This window comes from Colletes gigas, unplaced genomic scaffold (genome assembly GCF_013123115.1).
Source record: "Colletes gigas isolate AHSC1104 unplaced genomic scaffold, ASM1312311v1 Colletes_gigas_Sc00001, whole genome shotgun sequence".
Taxonomy (NCBI): Eukaryota; Metazoa; Arthropoda; class Insecta; order Hymenoptera; family Colletidae; genus Colletes; species Colletes gigas.
In genome coordinates this window covers 5,487,888-5,506,768 of record NW_025106630.1, presented here as the reverse complement: position 1 = coordinate 5,506,768, position 18,881 = coordinate 5,487,888, and the positions used below count along the sequence as shown (strand labels likewise).

At 39.3% G+C, this 18,881-nt stretch overlaps 1 protein-coding gene across 1 annotated transcript in view; it reads left to right on the top strand.

The window, feature by feature from the left end:
• The first annotated feature begins 5,746 nt into the window (after window positions 1-5,746).
• LOC122405499 (glutamate receptor ionotropic, kainate 2-like) overlaps window positions 5,747-18,881 on the top strand; it is a 130,739-nt gene continuing 117,604 nt past the window's right edge. The window contains exons 1-2 of the mRNA XM_043410301.1: window positions 5,747-5,832; window positions 14,370-14,572. Of these exons, the coding sequence (XP_043266236.1) occupies window positions 14,479-14,572 (94 nt within the window). The 5' untranslated portion in view covers window positions 5,747-5,832; window positions 14,370-14,478. The remainder of the gene's footprint in view (window positions 5,833-14,369; window positions 14,573-18,881) is intronic.

Here is an 18,881-nt window from a genome sequence, read left to right as displayed (position 1 = left end):
TCGAGGACGCCATTGTTGCTTCGAAATATCTAACAAGCGACGTGAGTATACGTGTAGAATAAATTCGTTGTCTTTTTTCAAGTTCACATGGATGCTTAATTATTAGTTTTATTCTTTCAGACATTTTGATGACCGCGTGCAATGCGGTATGTAGAATCAGTGCTTGTTTCGTAAAACAGTTCGTTGTTTTTCGAAGCACAGTTGCTTCGAGTAGGTATTCATTTTCATTTTAGATAGACGCGAAGGTCGAATCAGTGTCTATTACGTATTTATAAATTTCTTCCAGAGCATCGTGGCTCTTTTTGTTTTCTAAATCACGATAGTAGAGTCTCTTGTTCGTCGATTTTGATTTTCGGTCGCGTTCGTATGCTATTTTCTTTTCCAATTATTCGTTACCGGTCTTAGAATCAGTGCATCACCGAAGAGGAGTTTTGGGCTGTGCTTCACGAGCCAACAATGTAAGTATTATCATATTTTGTCGTATTAGATTTAGAAAAAAATTGCTGTCTTCAAATTTTGCTATCTTAGTTACACATTTTCTAAATTATCTTAAACCTGTGATTAATTTTGAACGTAGAACCTTTTACATTAAATCATGAAACGTCTATAAGTTTTACGATAGATGAATAATTTTTGTCTTGCTCTTTACAGTTTGTTTACAGCTTTTTTACATCCTGGAAACCAGCTGGACCCTGCAGATGACTTTCCTGATAACTTCCACTGGGTTGCAGCATCGTCATGGTTTCGCCGCAGAAGGATGACATCATCATCATCAACAATTGGTAAGTCGCATGTTTTTTGTTCCTCCGGTCTCCAATCATGTTGCAGGGCGAAAGGTCCAAATCAACACGGATGACCGGTTGTATACGTAGTATTTTTGGCGAATATAGTGACCGCGGGTATTTTTATACCCGTGAGTAGGAACACATTGATTTATTTTTTAGTTCAGGCTAGGGGCTTTTTGTACATCGCGTTTTTTAACATTATAAACGCTGCATATAAAATGAATGTGAACATATAATTCAGTAATATTTCAATATAAATATTACTTATAATAAAATTGCAAAATAATATTGGTTTTTTTAATATATTAAATAGTCACAAAATGAATATTTTCATTATCTTCTTAACCTCAGGAAGGCAACTTTTTGAGTATTGATCATTTCCTTAATTATTATAACATATGATGTATAATATATTTGGTACAAAAAAACATCTCGCGGCTAGACGATTTCCGAGTGAAAGTAACAAGCATTGTAAACTATTCTCATATATTAACAAATTTACTTTCACACCTGAATCGATCGAGGATAATTAATATTTGAATTAATAATTTAATACATTTATTTAAATGATTCACCTGAAATTTTCAAAGTTAAACTATTTTACCGCAAAATCTTTATTAATTTTTGTCCTTTTAACTAATTAAATTTCAATTTGAATAATTTTCTTTAAAAATAATATTTTTCAGTGTTAACGGATTTTGCTCTTGATATACCGTTTCGTGATACTCTGTTATTTATTAACCACTTTCTAGTTCAGGATTTTCAGGACACTTTTCCGTGTTCGTTGCCTAAACTCATGCACGTGCCCAGGTGTTACTTGCATGAGCGAACGCAATGGGCACGATGATTTAGATTGTAAGAATTTATAATAACATACTTTAGCGGCTGATATTGCGTTAGTGTACTGTGCACGATGTACTTTCCACATGTGTGTGTGGTTAGGATGTGGAAGTGCGTCGTTGAAAAATTCATTATAATTTAGAAATAAAATTCCATTTCGAAATATTGCATTCCTACGAATTGCAATAACATTACACTTTTATGCACTCTTTAGTTGCTGATTTGTAGTATTATCGGGTACATACTTTTTGCATACACGAAGAATATAATATAGAATACTTATTGAAATATGAATCTTACGTAACAGAATTAACAGAAACAAACATGAATATTCTACGTACAATATATTTTACCAAAGATTATATTACATCGACACATTCTATAAAAATGTTTACAGAAATAATATAAATACGCAATAGTCATTAGCCTTTGTCAGCCGATTTCAGGAAATTGGTACGTACTTTAGAGTGTGAATGTTTGCAATGTTCGGGTGTCGGAGGAACCCCGGGGCATCCTCTCTAGATTAGGCTCTTGCGCCCGGACATTATGAATGAGAACCGTGGAGTGTACGTTTGCGAGAATGAGTTTTGCAATTTTTTAAATATAGAGTTAGGTAGGTAGGTAACTTATTTTCTGGTGTGCGTGATTAGACCTAAGTAGGTAGGGTCAGGGTAGGACTGTTCACAATTCTTTTTCGGGTAGGCGCGATCTCGCGTGATAGTCCTACGCCTGTAGTTCGATTTGGAGAATCGAAAGGTTAGCCGATCCAAACGGATTCTACCGTTTGTGTTGGTTTTACTTTCGGTTCTTGGAATCGCGCGGCTTTACAGTCGCTCGTCGCGTTTCGCGGTCGTGACAGGTCCTCAGAAACGATCGACCCGCTCGAGATTTTCCACACGTGGTCCGAAAACGATTCCTGGAATCGTTGGAGGACTGTGTATTGCACGGAATCTCGAGCCTAGGCTTAAGTTTCAGGCTTTGGCAGGACCGCTGAAGAAAGAAAAGGCTATATGCCGAAGAGGCCTTGACAAACTGTCGCAAGAATGGGCTGCAACAAATGGCTCTTCATTTTCATCTTCGGATGAGGATGGAAAGTCATTATTTGTTTCTACTGTGTCACTGTATTCGCTTGTAGTTGTAGTATTTAGTAGTTTTTCAGATAGTACTTGTACCACAACACCAGTATCTTTGGGAAAATCGAGGTTTCCTTAGTGTTGCGAAATACAAATGCTCGCGTTTGCTTTCAAGATAGCATTGCAAATAATATAAACTTATCGCGATTACTTTTAGCGTTGCGAACGATGAATATTTTTCGCGTTTTCTTCCAGAGTAGTGTCACGAGTAAACAATAATCGCGGTCTGCATTAGGGTTGCGAAAAGTGAATGTTATTCGCGTTGTTTGTCTAGTTATGTTTGCAAATAATTACTTTTAGAGATAACTTTAGAGTAGCGAAAGACGAGAATTTTTCGCGTTTTCTTTCAGAGTAGTGTTCGAAAATATGAATATTATTTATGAAAATAAATCATGAAATGTCTATAATCTTTTTTTTTTTGTTTTTTTACAGTTTCTGGATCACCCCTACAGCCTGGTAATATTTTGTTCCTTCAGTCCCAACTATGGATCGTGTAATTTTCATTTCGTTAAAAAACAAACAAAGACCTGTAATTTCATTTCCTGCCATAATAAGCGCTTTGATCGTTTTCTATAGCCTGTTGGTAATGTTGCGAGTGACACCGAAATGATAATGGGGATCTAGAGTCCCAGAGAAATGGACCGAAAAATGCATTGGTTGTAACGTTTACTTGCATACCTCGTGTGTGGTCTCACCTAGATCGAGCGCGTCGCCATCGTCCGGGTATACAGGCAACTACCTCGTCCAGTTGGAGTTGCTGCGAACAGTTTCGATCCACCATTCCACAGGTTTGTTAGGGGGTTTGTGTCTGGACTGAAACGTGTCCTGATCCACGGAAATATAAATGTCGCCGAAACCTGTTGCGCTCGTTGCTTTCTCTACTCGTTCATCGTCGGTGTTGCACACTTGGCCGAAGTTAGGGGTCTAGTTTTAACTTTCCGAGTTGGCAAGGTCCTGAAAATCTTGTCCTTGACGGTAGATCCTTGTTGAATATGTATAAAACGATATTTCGTGCTTGCCTCGACGAGTTTGAAAGGAACTGGGCCAAACAGAGAGAATCTTAGCGACGAGTTACTTCGTTGCTGTTCCTGTCCCAGTGAAAAGTTATTTTATTTCTTCTGATTAATTCTGATTGGTTTTAATAGCCTTTTGTGATAGTAGAATGTGATATCATTGAATGCGATTAAACAGAGGCTTTAGCTTCGATTGTCTTCGACGTCGACGCAATTGTTTCTCAACGCTTTTAAATTGCTCTTCGGTGAAATATAGCTCGTCTTCGACCAAAAGTTATTGTCGAAAATATGGAGAACGTAGTGGAATGCTTATATCTGAAATTTATTACAAGATGATAAGGCGGGCGCGTTATGAAGGAATCGTTCCCGCGACGCGGAGAAACTCGCTGAGAACTCCTGCGAGTTTACGACGCGTGTTCCCTGTTTGCGCTTAGGGGGATGGATAGTAAAATGGGTAATAACCGGTAGACTTTCACGAGTCTTGCCTCGGGCTGCGAGCTTTCTAAAAACTTTACATTCTTCAGCGTTCTTTGACGTTCTTCGAGCATTCGGCGCTCGTAAACGCAAAACCCACGTGAAATCGAAAAAAAGACTGTTTTCTTGTTCGCAAATATCATCAGTTATTATTATTATTGTGTGGAGTATAGTTTATTGTACTTTCTGAGGTATGATTAAACGGTTCGAAGTATCAACCCCATTTCTATGGGCCATCATTAGTAGATTTGGGAAAATTTCGTTTGAAATGAAAGTGAGAAATTAATTCCAGGTTGCTGAAAATTATTACTGGTGTAAATGTAACCAGGGTTAAACAATAATGAAGAAATAAATATTCATCGATGCTGTCGGATTCAAGTTTACCGCGCGTTAAGTCGGATTTTACGAGGAAGTTATAAAGTATACAGGGAAGTTATAAACGCTGATATAAAAATTCGAAATTCATGTCAAAATTAGTCGCGACTACTATTGCTTCGGAACTGTCGTAAATTCCTGGAACACGGACGGTCTCGTTTTATAAATCTTAGCTCGTAAATGATACGAAACTGCCGCTGGATTTTCATCTAGCCCGGAGCGGCGTTATTTACCGAGGCCTGGTTGCATTTCATTAAGTATTTAGCTAGTGGAAATTCTGCGAGACACGAACGAGAAGCCAATTTAAATATGCTATGCGGAAAAACGCGAAAATAGTTGGCGTAGGCGCTAGGGGGCGATTCGCGTCAGTTAATTCTGGAGAGAACCGAAAGTTGCTTCGTCGTTATACGTCGCTGAACAACCCTCTCCGTATGAAATTGAGTTTCACTTCGACTTTACTTGATAAATAATTATCCCCCTCTCGATTACAAGGATGAAAAAATAGAATTCTTCTTTTGCTATATTTCGTTAAAAGACTTTTGACATTAAAATATCATCAAATTGCTCTGAATTCTGAGTGAATTTAAATTTATAATGATTTTATTTTAATATTGATTTTTTTCATATTGAATTATCAAATGTGGTTCGCTAGAATATAGACAGAGTTCTTCGTCTCCAACACGAAATAATAAAACTCAGATTCGGATCGAAACGGACCCGTAGTACTACAAGTTTCTGAAATGACCATTTTTTGAACGCTGTGTATAGCATTATGGATGATAAGCGGCCCAGGGTTGGTCGCCCTTGTCGCTGTCAATGCGTGGGTGGGTCGGGGGTTAAAGGACCGAACACGGAGCACGTGGTAACGCGTATGCGCTTTAGGTGCAGGAGCACATGGCCGGCTCGAGCCACGACTCGGTCTATTTCGGAGGGTTTCGCGAGTCGACGGTCGAAGGACCGGCGGCAGTCGCGCGCCGGCCGCTGCCTCGAGAGGGTGTTTGTGTTGACGTCGTCGCGATGAAAATTTGGCCGCCATAGAGGTTATGTTTACGCGTGTCGCGGGAACCGGACCGACCACGCATGCTCTTCTGCGTTCACCTTCTTGAAAATCCTGCACAGATCCATCGTCACGTGTTAATCGAGAAATCGGTATCCTTCGACGATCAGTTTGGTTCACGGATCAGCCTGGCAACTCTCGAACGCAGGAAAACTGTAAGTTCGCGTAACAATTCTCGCGCTACATTCCATATAATAATTCTAGATTCTTTTTTTAACGAGAAACCGTGATTTTGTACGATTTCTGAGTGAAATCTCAAGTTGTTACTGGGATCAAAATATGGCGACTGTTTTTCTTATTCGTGTCGATTTCGATTTGAGTTCGAGTAATTTGGTAATCTGTCCTTCAAAGTGCTCAAAAATTTGTTTACTATCTCGGAAACGCGTGTAGGAACGTCTCGTAACGAGCAGTCTGTTCATTACTCGCTGTTTCTACTTGTACCGATGTTCAACTCGAATGCTATTACACACGACTCCATATGTTTTCAAACTTGGATCCTTGACTAAATTTAATCTAGCAAGTGAAAAGGAGAGACTGTAGTGTTCGGATTAAAAATGAATCGTTGTTACTCTTTTACTTTCATTTCATCTGTGATTACGTACGCATGTACCAAATACTGTGCACAGCTGAAAAGTTGGCACTTGTCTAAGTCCTGAAAACCTGAATCTCCAATGCCTTTTTCTTTCTACGTTCGTCAAGCTGTTCGACTAATAAAAACAACACTTTTGCTATAAATAGGTTTATATTAGTACCAATCAGGCGATCAATTTTTTCAGATGCCAACTTTTCAATTCTGTACAGTATGTAGAAAAGCATAAGCGGGGTGCATGATCGTTCATCTATAAATACGCGTAACTCGAGCACTCACTGTATAGAATTCGATACGGTCGATCGTATTTCACAAAAAATGGACGCCCGGAGTGATTTGTTCGTCAATAACTGTTCAAGGGAAGAACAGCCGCGCTACTCGTCCTGTCGCGATATTTTTCCCGTCCTGCGCACGCACTTCCAATGTTTTTCCTCGCGCGACTTTCCTGTCCGAGCATGGTTCATTTCGATGCGAGTTCTCTGAAACGCGAGACTAGCGTGATCGCATATAAAGCTCGCGAGCGCGCGTGGAACAATGGCGCGAGTTTTAATATCGTCCAACCGCTCATAACCGCGCTGGTAAATTACGACGGCGGATGTATTTGGGTTCGTGACCACCGATAACAATTTTACAATCGTCCATTCGACCCCTTTGCTCGATGTCGAATGCGTCGAATGTAATTCGCATATAAATTATGCGATACAAATAAAGCGCTACGTGCTGTGGACCGTGAATTTCCCCGACATTGTTCGTTAAAATTAGTGATGGGATTGAAACTTATCCTGATACGCTCGATACTCTTGTACAACGCATTTCTATAATTTTTTCTACAAAATCCAAAGTTAGTTACTATGTGAAAGTGAATATGCAGAGCATTGTTTTTGTAGATTTCGTTTTTATAACTAAAATGTCTTTGTAACGGTTGGAAGAAAAATAGAATATTTTAATATTAACATCTCCATAATTTGTAATCAATATTGCAAACGAATTTTTTATTCTAATGATCGCTAGCCAACCAGTAATGATTTCAACAGATTGATTCACGCTGTTGAACTTTTTAATTGATGTAATTCAACTCCTGCCATGCACGAGACCCTACTGTCATCCATTTACATTCGATGAAAATTTCCAATAAATATACCGCCAACTGGAAATAATTTCCTGGAAAAAGGCTCTTTTACATATGGACGACACAAATGGACTCGGGAATGAAAATCCGCGATACATTTTCATGCAAATAGAGATTACGTAATGGATTATAACAACATGGCGTCGTAACTGGACCATTCGAGTTTCAGTAGAAACTTTCAATGCGTTTTCTACGCGGCCTATCGAGTACCAAAGAAGTTAATCTATAAATGGATACGTATTCTAGAATAACTCGAGGACATATTGAATCGAATTCGTATCTTTTTTTAAAATGCAACAAAAATTTAAGTTTTCTGATTTTACGACGTACAGGTATTATTTTTTTTAAATTTCGGTAATTTTAAAACCTCATTTCGAGAACCATAAAACGATCATTTTCATTTTCATCTTTTAATTTAAATTTAATAGAAATTAATTCAGAATTTTAACTTGTTGCATTTAAATGTAATATGATATACATTTACATTTTAATTAAAAATAAAATTTTAATTATGGTTACATTTATAAATATATTTCGATATAACTAACTTGTTTCATTAAAGTAACTACTCCTAAGATTTTACAAATTCTGGAGATGAAGGAACTTCGAAGAGTCAAGTAATAATTAAAAGTTTCTTTTAAATATAAACTTGGAAAACATGTAGGCCATTTTGAACTCGCAGGCAAGAGTTGACTTACACTAATCTAAAGCCAGTGTCGGTCAAACTCCGAACCCATCTAAGGCAAGGTTTCCTAGGTCAGGCTTACTGACGTTTACACCAGCAAAATCAGTCTTTTATCTGAATCGACAAAATATACTACCACAAAAGTGTACCTACGAGCATCATGGGTTAGACTAATTATTTTTATCGTTAAATCACATCTCACACACGCTTAGATCTGTTTGGTTTCTCGTACGATATTTATCGATACCAATAATGTTTTGAAAAAACAAATATTCTGAAAATATTTTTCACTGTTTATATTCAGTTTAGACTCGAGAAAAATAGATCCTCATGAGTATTCCTACGCAAGTGCAATTATTATTTTTTTACTGACCGGTTATCAGCGGTAACCCAATTGCTTCTGACTGCGATTTGCTTTGACACGAGTAATTGGATCAAAATTCAAAAAGCAGCACGCGTTCATCTAATTCGAGATCATGAAACTGGCTGCGAGCTAATTCGCTCGCGGACAAGAGATTAAAGGGAAACGTTTTACCTGTCTGCCGCCCTTACAGCTGCCAGAAGAATTTAATTTGATCCGCTGGTCCAACTCCGGGCAATTCGCGCGACGTCAAATTTTTAGCAAGCACGAGGAAGAAGGGAAACACTCTGAGCTCTTTATTAAATTTTCGTCGAGACTAGCGGTACGAATTTGTTGCCAAGCTTCTCCGTCGAACCGAATTTATCGAAGTACGTTTTTGCCCCGAGTTACGGAAAAAGAGGCGACGTCGACGCTGGATATAATAACTCTTTCCCGAATATCGAACACCCTAACATTCTGCGGTTTCTCAGTTTGTAAACTCATCGCTGGTACATGTTAGTTATAAAGATGAGAAAAAAAGCAGTTGTCGACGCGAATTCGAAATTTCCTATGATTTAATGTTAGAATTATTGGGTAACAATACTGGACAAAAATATAAAACACTTCGTATATTTCTGTGTTTTGCATATTTAAAGTAAAGGCTTGTCAATTTTATACATTCTATACGTTATTGTACATTATAGTCCGACCTAAATGACCAGATGGATTTGCCAGTTATTATTATAATGTGCGTTAAAGAGCAATATCAAAAGTCAGTGTACAAATGGCGGATGCGTAATGGTTTGAACAGGAATTGGTTACAATAGGGAAACGGATTAACTTCATTATTCAGAACAGAATGAACAGAATTGCGTGCCTGAAATTATTAAACAATGAACTAACAATTAGTTCCCTGAATGCATTGCTGGCGAAAATTACATTTTCACCGAAATAATGTTGCTGTTCGTACAGCAAAGTCTTCACCTCTGAAGCGATAAGCGTGATTTCGGATGATACTGACGATTGTAATATTTTCTGTTATTCATACTGTGACATTTTACCTTACTTTACAATGTTTCCAACCGAACGTAGGAAAATATTCCATCCCCTTACATAGAGCGTATAATTTCGCGAATCTCTCGGTGGCACGTGACCAGATAGGCCAAGCGATAAAAAAGGGACAATGCTCGCAATCGATGAAGCTATTGTAAGAGCTGACGCAACCATCCTTTTGCGGAATAGCCCGCATAAGCGAAAATCAGTTCTCGTCGACCGTCGTGCAAAGTGTTGCAAAATTCGAGGCCCTTTGAGGCTCGCGCCATTTCGTTCGTTTGTTCGTCTGAAAAGTTATCCTGAAATATGCTGATTTTCGATCGTTAGAAATATTTTCGCGAAATCACGTCGAAATATGCAATTTTAAAAAAGTTCGTACGAATCCAATTTTATTATTATTCGTGTTTCATTTTGTATTTGAACCTTTTACCACAGACGAGGTATACGAGTAGACCTTTCACCTTATGGGCTTTCGTGGCCCAATCTGACTGCCATACCGACCTGAAAATTCGGTTTTAGTGTTCTCTTCACATGGATGGCGGTCAGTTGAGAAACTATTCATTGAATTAGTATTGATAGTATTGAAATTCTGTCTATACGTACGTGTCTGTGGCTGACAATAATACATGCAAAATATCTCTGAGCACATAATTTTCTTTGCAAGTATATCGACGCGTGGAACTTTATCTTGGGTTCTGGGAAATTTTGACGAATTTAGTGCGCGAGATGTTTGATCAGAGTATTTCCGTTTTGCGGGAAAGTAAGGAAAATAGAGGCAACGATTCTCCTATCAGAGACTTTCTAGATGATCTCGCGAAGATGCCTCGAACAATCATAAATCACAAAAGAAGGGTTGGCTGACAAAGCTGTTGAGCAAACGTGGGCGTAGAAGGAAGGGTGCCGATAAAATGGGAAAGCAAAGAAGAAACAGGGAAAGATTGGGAAGGGGTGTTCGTTACTTCGGCATCGTTTCTTTTCCAAACTTTTCCCATCTTTCGTATCAGCGACTTCCCCTTTCTGCCTGCTGGCCTGATTAAGACATTTCTATGGTCTCGACGAATTATCGTCGAATAAAATGGTACACAAATGGTGGATCGCGATTTATTCTCTCATAACCGTCAAATATATATTTTGGGCATCGCTTTTCATAGGCATGAGCATAGTTTGAACACAAAATATTTAAAAAAAAAAAAAACGAGGAACGTTTGTCGAGAATGTTAAAATGTCTCGGTGGTGGTAATTGAAACTTTTTTAATTAGTGGCGTTATCTATTTACAGTTGAAATGTTCACGTGCCTCGAAATTCTCAAATTCACGCCGTTATTCTCGTGCTTACTAAATTCTCGTTTTCATTAAAATATTCCGCACTGTAGAAGCAGAGAATAAATTGTTGGAAGTAATTAGAATATGACATTCTCGAAAAATGGAGATTGAAAGAAATATTAGAGACAACAGAATTTGGACAAACAGTTTTAAACAGAGTACATTACAATAAAGTAAAGTATTCTTTTTTAATATAAAATACCAATCCTTCAGAAGTCTTATTGTCCACAAATTTTTAAATAAAAGGAAGCAAGCTGACAAGATGATTTTCTGCAGATTGCTGTTTTACATCCTGTATTTACATACATTCCATTCTCGGAGATTTTAAAGTATCTGGTAACATAGCTATTCATTTCTGTATTAATTCTCCAGTTACTTCCAAGCCAGCAGAATTCCAGACAACATTATGAGAAAATTTAATATAACTTTTCCACGGCTGTTCGTCTAATACACGTTTCAACTTCGTAACCAACATTGTTTACGGAAAACAAACTGTTATGTATTTAATACTTCATACATAAATAGCAATTCACTTTTATTACATTAAATTGATGTATAGTTTTCGCGAGCAAAATTTATTGTTTTTTAAATAAATACAAATCAGTTACCTTTTAATACAGACATTAAATTCGACAACTAGGCAAGAATTAATTTAAGCAAGGTGAATAGGAAGGTATGAATTTCGATTGAATATTCGGTATCGGTATCTATTCCCGATTTCCAACGATAACCTCGTGTCCAATCCTTTCGTTTAAGCTAGTCCAAGATGTCCTTCGATTCTTTCGGACAAACAAACGATAGACGTCGAAATTACAAGAACGAGGTCTCGACGCGACTGCACGCGGATCCAAAATGTCGCCGACCAGTCTGGCGGTTGAAACTGTTTCAAGTATAAGACATTGGATAGCCGTGTGCTGAAAAGTCGTTCCATTGTTTCGCGCCGAGGAACGGGAAGAAAAGTCACGTAACTTGCTCGAATTCCGTCTGACCCGCGATAGAATCGTTACATTGAATTAAAGTCGAATAAAACGCTCGGCGAGCATCGAGACGCGCGGGGTCGGACGGTAGTTGTAGGCAGACAATGAGGCTGTTTCCATGATTTTATTCCTCGAGACACGCGAAACAACCGCGAACATCTAACGAGGTACTTTCGCGTCGATCGAACGACAAGCACCGCATCGAATTTGCAATTTATGCGATGTAACGACGTATACGAAACCGCCGAGTACTTTTACACTCGGGAAGAATAGAAAATAATGGGTTTTCTCGTGAAGCGTGCTTGTATCCAGCTTGATTTGTACTTGCGAAGGAGGTCGAGACACAGCAGAATGCAACTTTACGTCGAAAAATGCGCGCGCGTATTTTCACGTAGCTAGATTACGCTTGGCGCCCGACTTCGAATTCCATCGCCGTGAGGAACTCTACTCGATGGGGCGTAAAGAGCTTCTTTGGTAGGTTTTCTCGTGCTAATTTACACTGTCTTTAAGGGCTCCAGGACAAGAAAAAATAAATTCAAATTATTTTCCGTTCTTAGGTGTAACAGCTTTACATGTTTTTTACAATAACTTGGAAAAACTTTGATTTACATTTAGCTCGTGTCTGTTGAATAAAGGTATACCAACGATACGTTGTTATTAAATCGAAACCTCGTTTCTGCGTTGTGCTGTTTGTAATTAAACCGTCCAGGCTCCATTTATTTCACTGTCACGGCGACAATTTGCATGTCTGTTTAAAATTATCGTACTACAACCGTCCATTATCGTGCCAACGGATTTTTTAACGCAGTGTTAAATATTTCGCGTCACCGAACACGTCTAATGGCCCATTTCGCGGCATGCTTTATTCGTACCGTCACGGGTCGCGTCGTTCTGTTGCAAATAATTTCGAAAACGCGGGAATGGACGAATAAATTTCAGTTTTACAAGGTTCACGGCGCACTCGACGCTCGGGAAGCGTGGCCATAATGTTTGTTGCCATAAATTCCGCTCCGAGAAGTGGGCCAAGCCCGCGGATAATATGTAAATTTTCGCGACAAAGCTCCCAGGATCGACCACAACTTCTCATTTCACGACCAATGAGAAACATTGAATCGGTCGTCTCAAGTGCGCGATACAGAAGGTTGAGGGACGAGCGTTCGTGCAAAATGAAAATTTACTCGGATCTCGTCTGGTAACTCTCTCTTTCTTTTCTCCATTTAAGTTGGTCCTACAGAATCCTATTACCTCGTATTTTCTTGCTCTTTTCCCCGTGTACCGTGGAAAAATACAGAGAGTTTCTTATTCGTCGTTAAACGAGTCCAGATAGTCCAAACGTTTGTCTTTCGCAGATTCGTTGTCGATCGAATTAATCCCTCGGTTGAAAATAATAATTATTAACATAAATTTCAGAATTTGTGTGTTTGTGATTTCATTGCAACTATTGCTTCCTTCGTCCAATACGTATGAAACTTTGTTTAGTTGTTCTTTATAGTTCAATGGATAGTGTAGGCTATTGATTTGCAGAAATATTACCTATATTTATGTTTGTTTTAATATGAAAGTAATAAGTCTAGATATAGTAATGTCGAAAATCGAGATCTTTGAAGGAACGATTCCTATGATTTCGTTTGATTCCCCCTAATTCATATCTCGCGATCGAGCGATTTTCATCGCTGCATGCACAATATGCATTCATTTCCCGCGCACGACGTATCAGTCATCGCGTTGCTTGGTCAAAATATCGAACTAAATCGTCGACTCGAATAATTTGCCAACAAATGGCTACTTCGTCCCCCTCGATACGTCTGTTTGCATTAATTCACGGTAATTTCCAGGTCGACCTGTAACGAAGCACGAAACGACGTGCAGTCGACAATGACCCGAAGTTCGTTCCGCAAATTTTCACTGTTACGATCATTTATGATCGTCAGATTAATAATTACACTCGTTTCGCAAGCACAGTGAATTAATTATTCGACGAATATTGGCTTTAAAAAATTAAAATTGTACATTATTGTATTCTGAAAATTTACCAAAGAAGTCAAAGCATAGAATTTTAACCAATTTACTTCATAAAATATTTTTTAATTGATCCTCTGATTTTTAAAGGCATAATCATATGTTACCGCAGATCCAAATAATGGAATATTAACAACTGTTTGTGTGTTTATTTATTTCCATGTGTAACCAGTTCCTTCTTATTTTATGTGTTCGTTGTTCCATTTGAATAATAAAGTGTGTCGTAAAATGCCTGGCCAAAAGATGACTAATATTTATGAGAAGCAATAATGGAAGCGAAGAACGAGATTGTAAGTCAATATCAAATTTTATTATCTTTATATTTCATTCGTAAATGAGCACCTTGAGCGTTTCTAGCAGCGAGTACAGCATTGCCTCGTTATAAGTCGTTTTTCGTGACTCGTTATATGTCGATGACTTTATACAGTTAATGGAAAAGTAATCGATTTTTGACACTTTTAGAACATCCTGTATGCACGATCTGTGAGTTTTCTCTCGAATTGTTAAACGTAGTTGTCGAAAGTCAAGACAAGCTTGAAAGTTGAACCCTGTTCAGGTCTTTGTTCCGTTGCTTTCAGGTAAATGCATAGAAGCGTGAGGTGTCGTGGCTCGCGGGTGTAATTCGTGCGGTGGTGTCTGTGAAAAGGGCCAACGAGAGGCCGCAACGGTGTGTTTTCGAGATGAGCTATGAATTTGGGCTGCCTGGTAGCCACCGTCTTTGTGCTTCAGCTGCTCCAGCTGCCGTTCCACGTCGCGACGCTACCCTCTGTCGTCAAGATTGGTGAGTCGATTGAACCTACATACATCCTTCTAGTAATGCTTCGTTCTAGAGCCCCTTAACCCTCAAAGGCGATCCCTCTATTTTATAAATATTTTAGCGTGGCAGTTACTTGGTTGTAAGAATAATATTATTTTATTTCTTCACTAGAATCGAGCATGAGACCATATTATTAATTTAAAGAAAATAGCTCCTGTTTCCGCGATTCTCTGGAAACAAGAAATCGCAGAAGAACGCGATGATGCCTTTTTCTCGCCAAAACTTCAGAAGTCTGTCCTTTTGGTACCTTCTTTTGGAAAACTTTCCCGTGTCCGCGCGAGCTTCTCGAATTCAACTTTTCCCCAAATATCCCTAATTCCGTTCGTGCTCGTTATCGCCGCTCTCGACGAGCATTCTTCGCGTAGGTCCCGGGTCGTTGCCATAAAACGAAAAGACGAAAAATAAAACGCGTTCGCGAGTAGTTAGTATTCCGGCGATCACGAAGTTAAGACGTAATTCGATAAATTGAACTTCTTAATTCAATCCTGCGAAGTTTCCGACGGGACAGCTTCCTTGCTCCTTTGTGTAATTGTCACCTAATGGATCCGTGACCACGTTACCCGAGTGTAAGTGCCACCATACTTATACACGAACCGCAAATACATCGTATTTTTGCATGAAATTAATATTATTCGCGTTTTATACACAGCTGTAGAAGATGTAATCGATCGACGTACAACATACTGAAAAGTTCGATTAACAATATTCGTAAGAACTACCCTTGCAACGTTTTCCTGTTTAATACGTCAAATATTTCTCTTTGCTATACATCTGCTAGTCGATGCTTCGCAAACATCGTATCGCGAGTCGAGTAACTGGTTCGTCGCGTTCTTCGTTGCGTATCGATGTGTATTTTAAACATCTGGAGCGCGGTTACGTCCAAATACAAACACAGACAAGCATCTCGTCGCGTTTAGTTTCAAATTAACAGCGTTAACTGCGAAACTTTCGGGGAGATCTCATCGATGCTACTCGAATATCGAATCACGAGTTGGCTGACAAAACTACTCGCTCAGAAATGGGTTTTCGATCAAACAACGACTGGGTTGTAAAGATGGAATGTTGAGCGTTCCATAAAATTCGACAGAGTTCGATATTTCGCACGCGACCGGCCAGATGGCCCGTATATTTCGCGAGCTGACATCGGCAAAAGTTTCACTAAAAATTCCGGGTTCGCGTCGAGTTGCCACGGAATTCACTGCGACCAACTTTCGGCCATCATTTCTCAGAGGACGCCGAGCACCTTGCATGCTCGATTCTCGTTCAGGATATTATTGATGAAACACGGATTTCATCGCGTATAAATGGTCCAGTCACGTACCCGTCGAAAGAGGATATTCGTCTTGGAACTTAATCCTTTCGTAGCTCCGAACGTCTTGCTAAATCTTACTAGCACGTATCCATTGAAATTGAATTTTTCTCGGTTGGGCCATGACTTTGGAAACTTAGACTCGCATAACTTTTGGAAGGGAGAAGATTACGGAAAGTTCGGATCTCCTGTTATCGAGTGAACGTTTATACGTTGAATTCGAGCGACGGAATCGTCGCCACAATTGTTTATCTTTATTCAACACGAGGGATCTTGGTGAATTACACACATAGGTATTGTAGTTGTATCTTTATGTATATTCATGCAACTCTGACTTTACATGGGGAGCAAACGATGCATCGGGACGCCTTTTGCCAGAGGCGGTGCAACGAGAATAAGAAAAGAATCACTTTTAAAAATGAATAAAGGAAACCCCATTACCATATTTGAGCGTAGATTTCCATGTAAATTGATAAAGTGGAAATTGGTATAGTAGCTAACGAGCTTCCTGGATTAAAATTTAAAGAAAGTAAATTTTTAAAGACTCTAAGAAGCATTTTACATAAATCTCGATACAAGTTGTCGGCGTTTCGATTTATTCGCGATTTCTTTGAAAGCACCATTTAACAGGTCGTTCCGTTCGACGGCCGTGCAAGCTCTCAGCTATGTATCTTGCCGCATTGTTAAATTGGCCGTGCAATTTGCGTGACTGTGCCTCCACTCGAGTAACGTAACCTTTGAAAGGGTCGATACTTGCCGCAACAGAGTCGAAGTTCCTGTTAATGGACCGCCGTAAGTCATACGATAATGAACATTAGTTCCCGTATTTTGCCAAGAGCGAATAGCTCGTTTTCGTTTCAATTAACTCGGCTAAATAGAATTAACTGCCAATTACGTTATTATCCAGAAGCGTATATTCAGTGTTTTATGTCAATAATGACTTTTCTCGCGTTTTTCGTTACCTAAATACCATACTGTCGAAACACTACCAGTTGAAATATCTATTACTCAAACAGAGCATGTTTTTACAACCAGAAAATAATTTAAAAAATTGCTTACTTTATTTTAATGTAGTGTTGAGGATCGTTAGGGTACGAAAGCATACTACTGGGGTTGTCAGGGGTTAGACAGTGTAAGGTTTTCCGCGTCGTCGAGTTTGGAAGACTATGAAATTGGATTCCCTTTCAGTTTTGGCGTTTTTTATGTAAAATGTTTGGCGGAAACGACTCCGCGCGAATGCATTATCTCCGATGGGCCCGAGATATACACATTTCCTGGCAATGTTAGACAGCCTCGGTAACTTTCAACTATCTTGGAATGGTATTACCGAGCTCTGAGAACTTTTGCCAGGAGCGTAACTCATGATACATAAGACCAAGCTCTCCCCCTTCTCGTTTCGCAGTTTCTCTTGGACGAAGCTCGCAGGAATGAATAGTGAACAAGCACTCTCGTCCCTTTCCCTTGAAAGATTTAGACTCAAGGGAAAGAAAAACGGTCGGCGGATTCGCTGAAAGAATAGGAGCCGATGATTAAGCGCAGTCTTTCGTATATTTCCGTCGACTGTCTCGTCTTTATTACAAAACGATGGACGAACTTCCTTGAACGAACGCTATCCCTCCCAGGAACGAATTCTTTCCGTTCTCCCTCTGTTCGTAATAGTTCAATCAGCGGGGAAAAATTAAATACAATGTCGCTCGTTATTTGGAGAGACGAAAAGGTCGAGTCGGCGGAATATTTTATCGAATTACCAATTCGAACCGAGTTCCCTCCGTTTTGTTTGTCTTTACAATTTTAGCGAGCCTTCCGAGGGCGGATGATAAAAGCTTCCTTTAATATTGGAACACAGTAAAATGTACACAAAGCTCGTCGTTTAGACCCTTCGCGTTCCGCAGTCACTCGAAACGGGTTTATATTTCTTATTTGCCGCACACATTTTTCAAATTTGAAGACCACTTCGTACGACCTCGTTTCACGTTGAACGAGATAAAAGTTTCAAATTTTTCAACTACGTTTATTCTTTTTCGCGAAACGAAAATGTCAAGATCAGATTTCCAAGTTTTTTCTTTACGGAACGAGCTTTCCGTTTCTCTCAAAATGTATTAGCGCCGTGCAATCGAAGACGCTATTTACCATTCGACAAAACGAAGGACGCGAGCGTCCTTGTGTATCGACAGGAATCGTTTCTCTCGCGTCTGCGAGTTTGAAATCGAGGTGAGGGCACTTGGAGAGATCGCGTTTGTCATTCTCGGAGAATCTCGCTGGAAATGCCTCCTTCTATCGACCCTTCCGTTCTGCTTTCATCCCCCCACGGCGCCGAGTGACGAGCAAAGAGGGCGAATGAATGGACTAAGTTCGGCAACAAAGGAAAGTCGCGGTTAGCCTCCACTTGCCGCGACGCGTGTTCCCCAATCTTCGGTATTCTTCGTCCTTTATCGTCCTTACACTTGTGCACTCGGCCATTGACACGTACTTTTCCATCGGTAAGCTTTAAAAAAAAACCCTGCGAAAAGAAAATATTTCTTTACCTTGTTTAACTTCGTCCAACGACTGTGTACACTGTAATGAAACAGAAGACGATAAAAAAGGTTTCATAACACTTAAAGTTAAGGAAGAAATATAAATCCAAGTAGAAATAACGAGTAATGGTCAGACGCGTTAACCAAGCAGCACTTCAATCTCGAGTTTCTCTAACATGATACTTTGTATAAAACAACATTTCTCATTTTCGATTTAATTAAAGTTAAAAAATTAAATGGCACTCCAACGCCAAGAATTCGCTGAACCCAGTAAGATTAATCGGTTCCAAAATTACCAGAGCATGGAACTGCGGTTACTGTCTTGGAGAACTAGACACAGGAAACGGTCGTCGTAGAGTGGCATCCTGGGATTTCGTGACCCCGTGCATTTGCAAATGAAACAATTTTCGCGGTTGCGTTTTCGTATTCGAGTGTCAGAGTTCGTCGC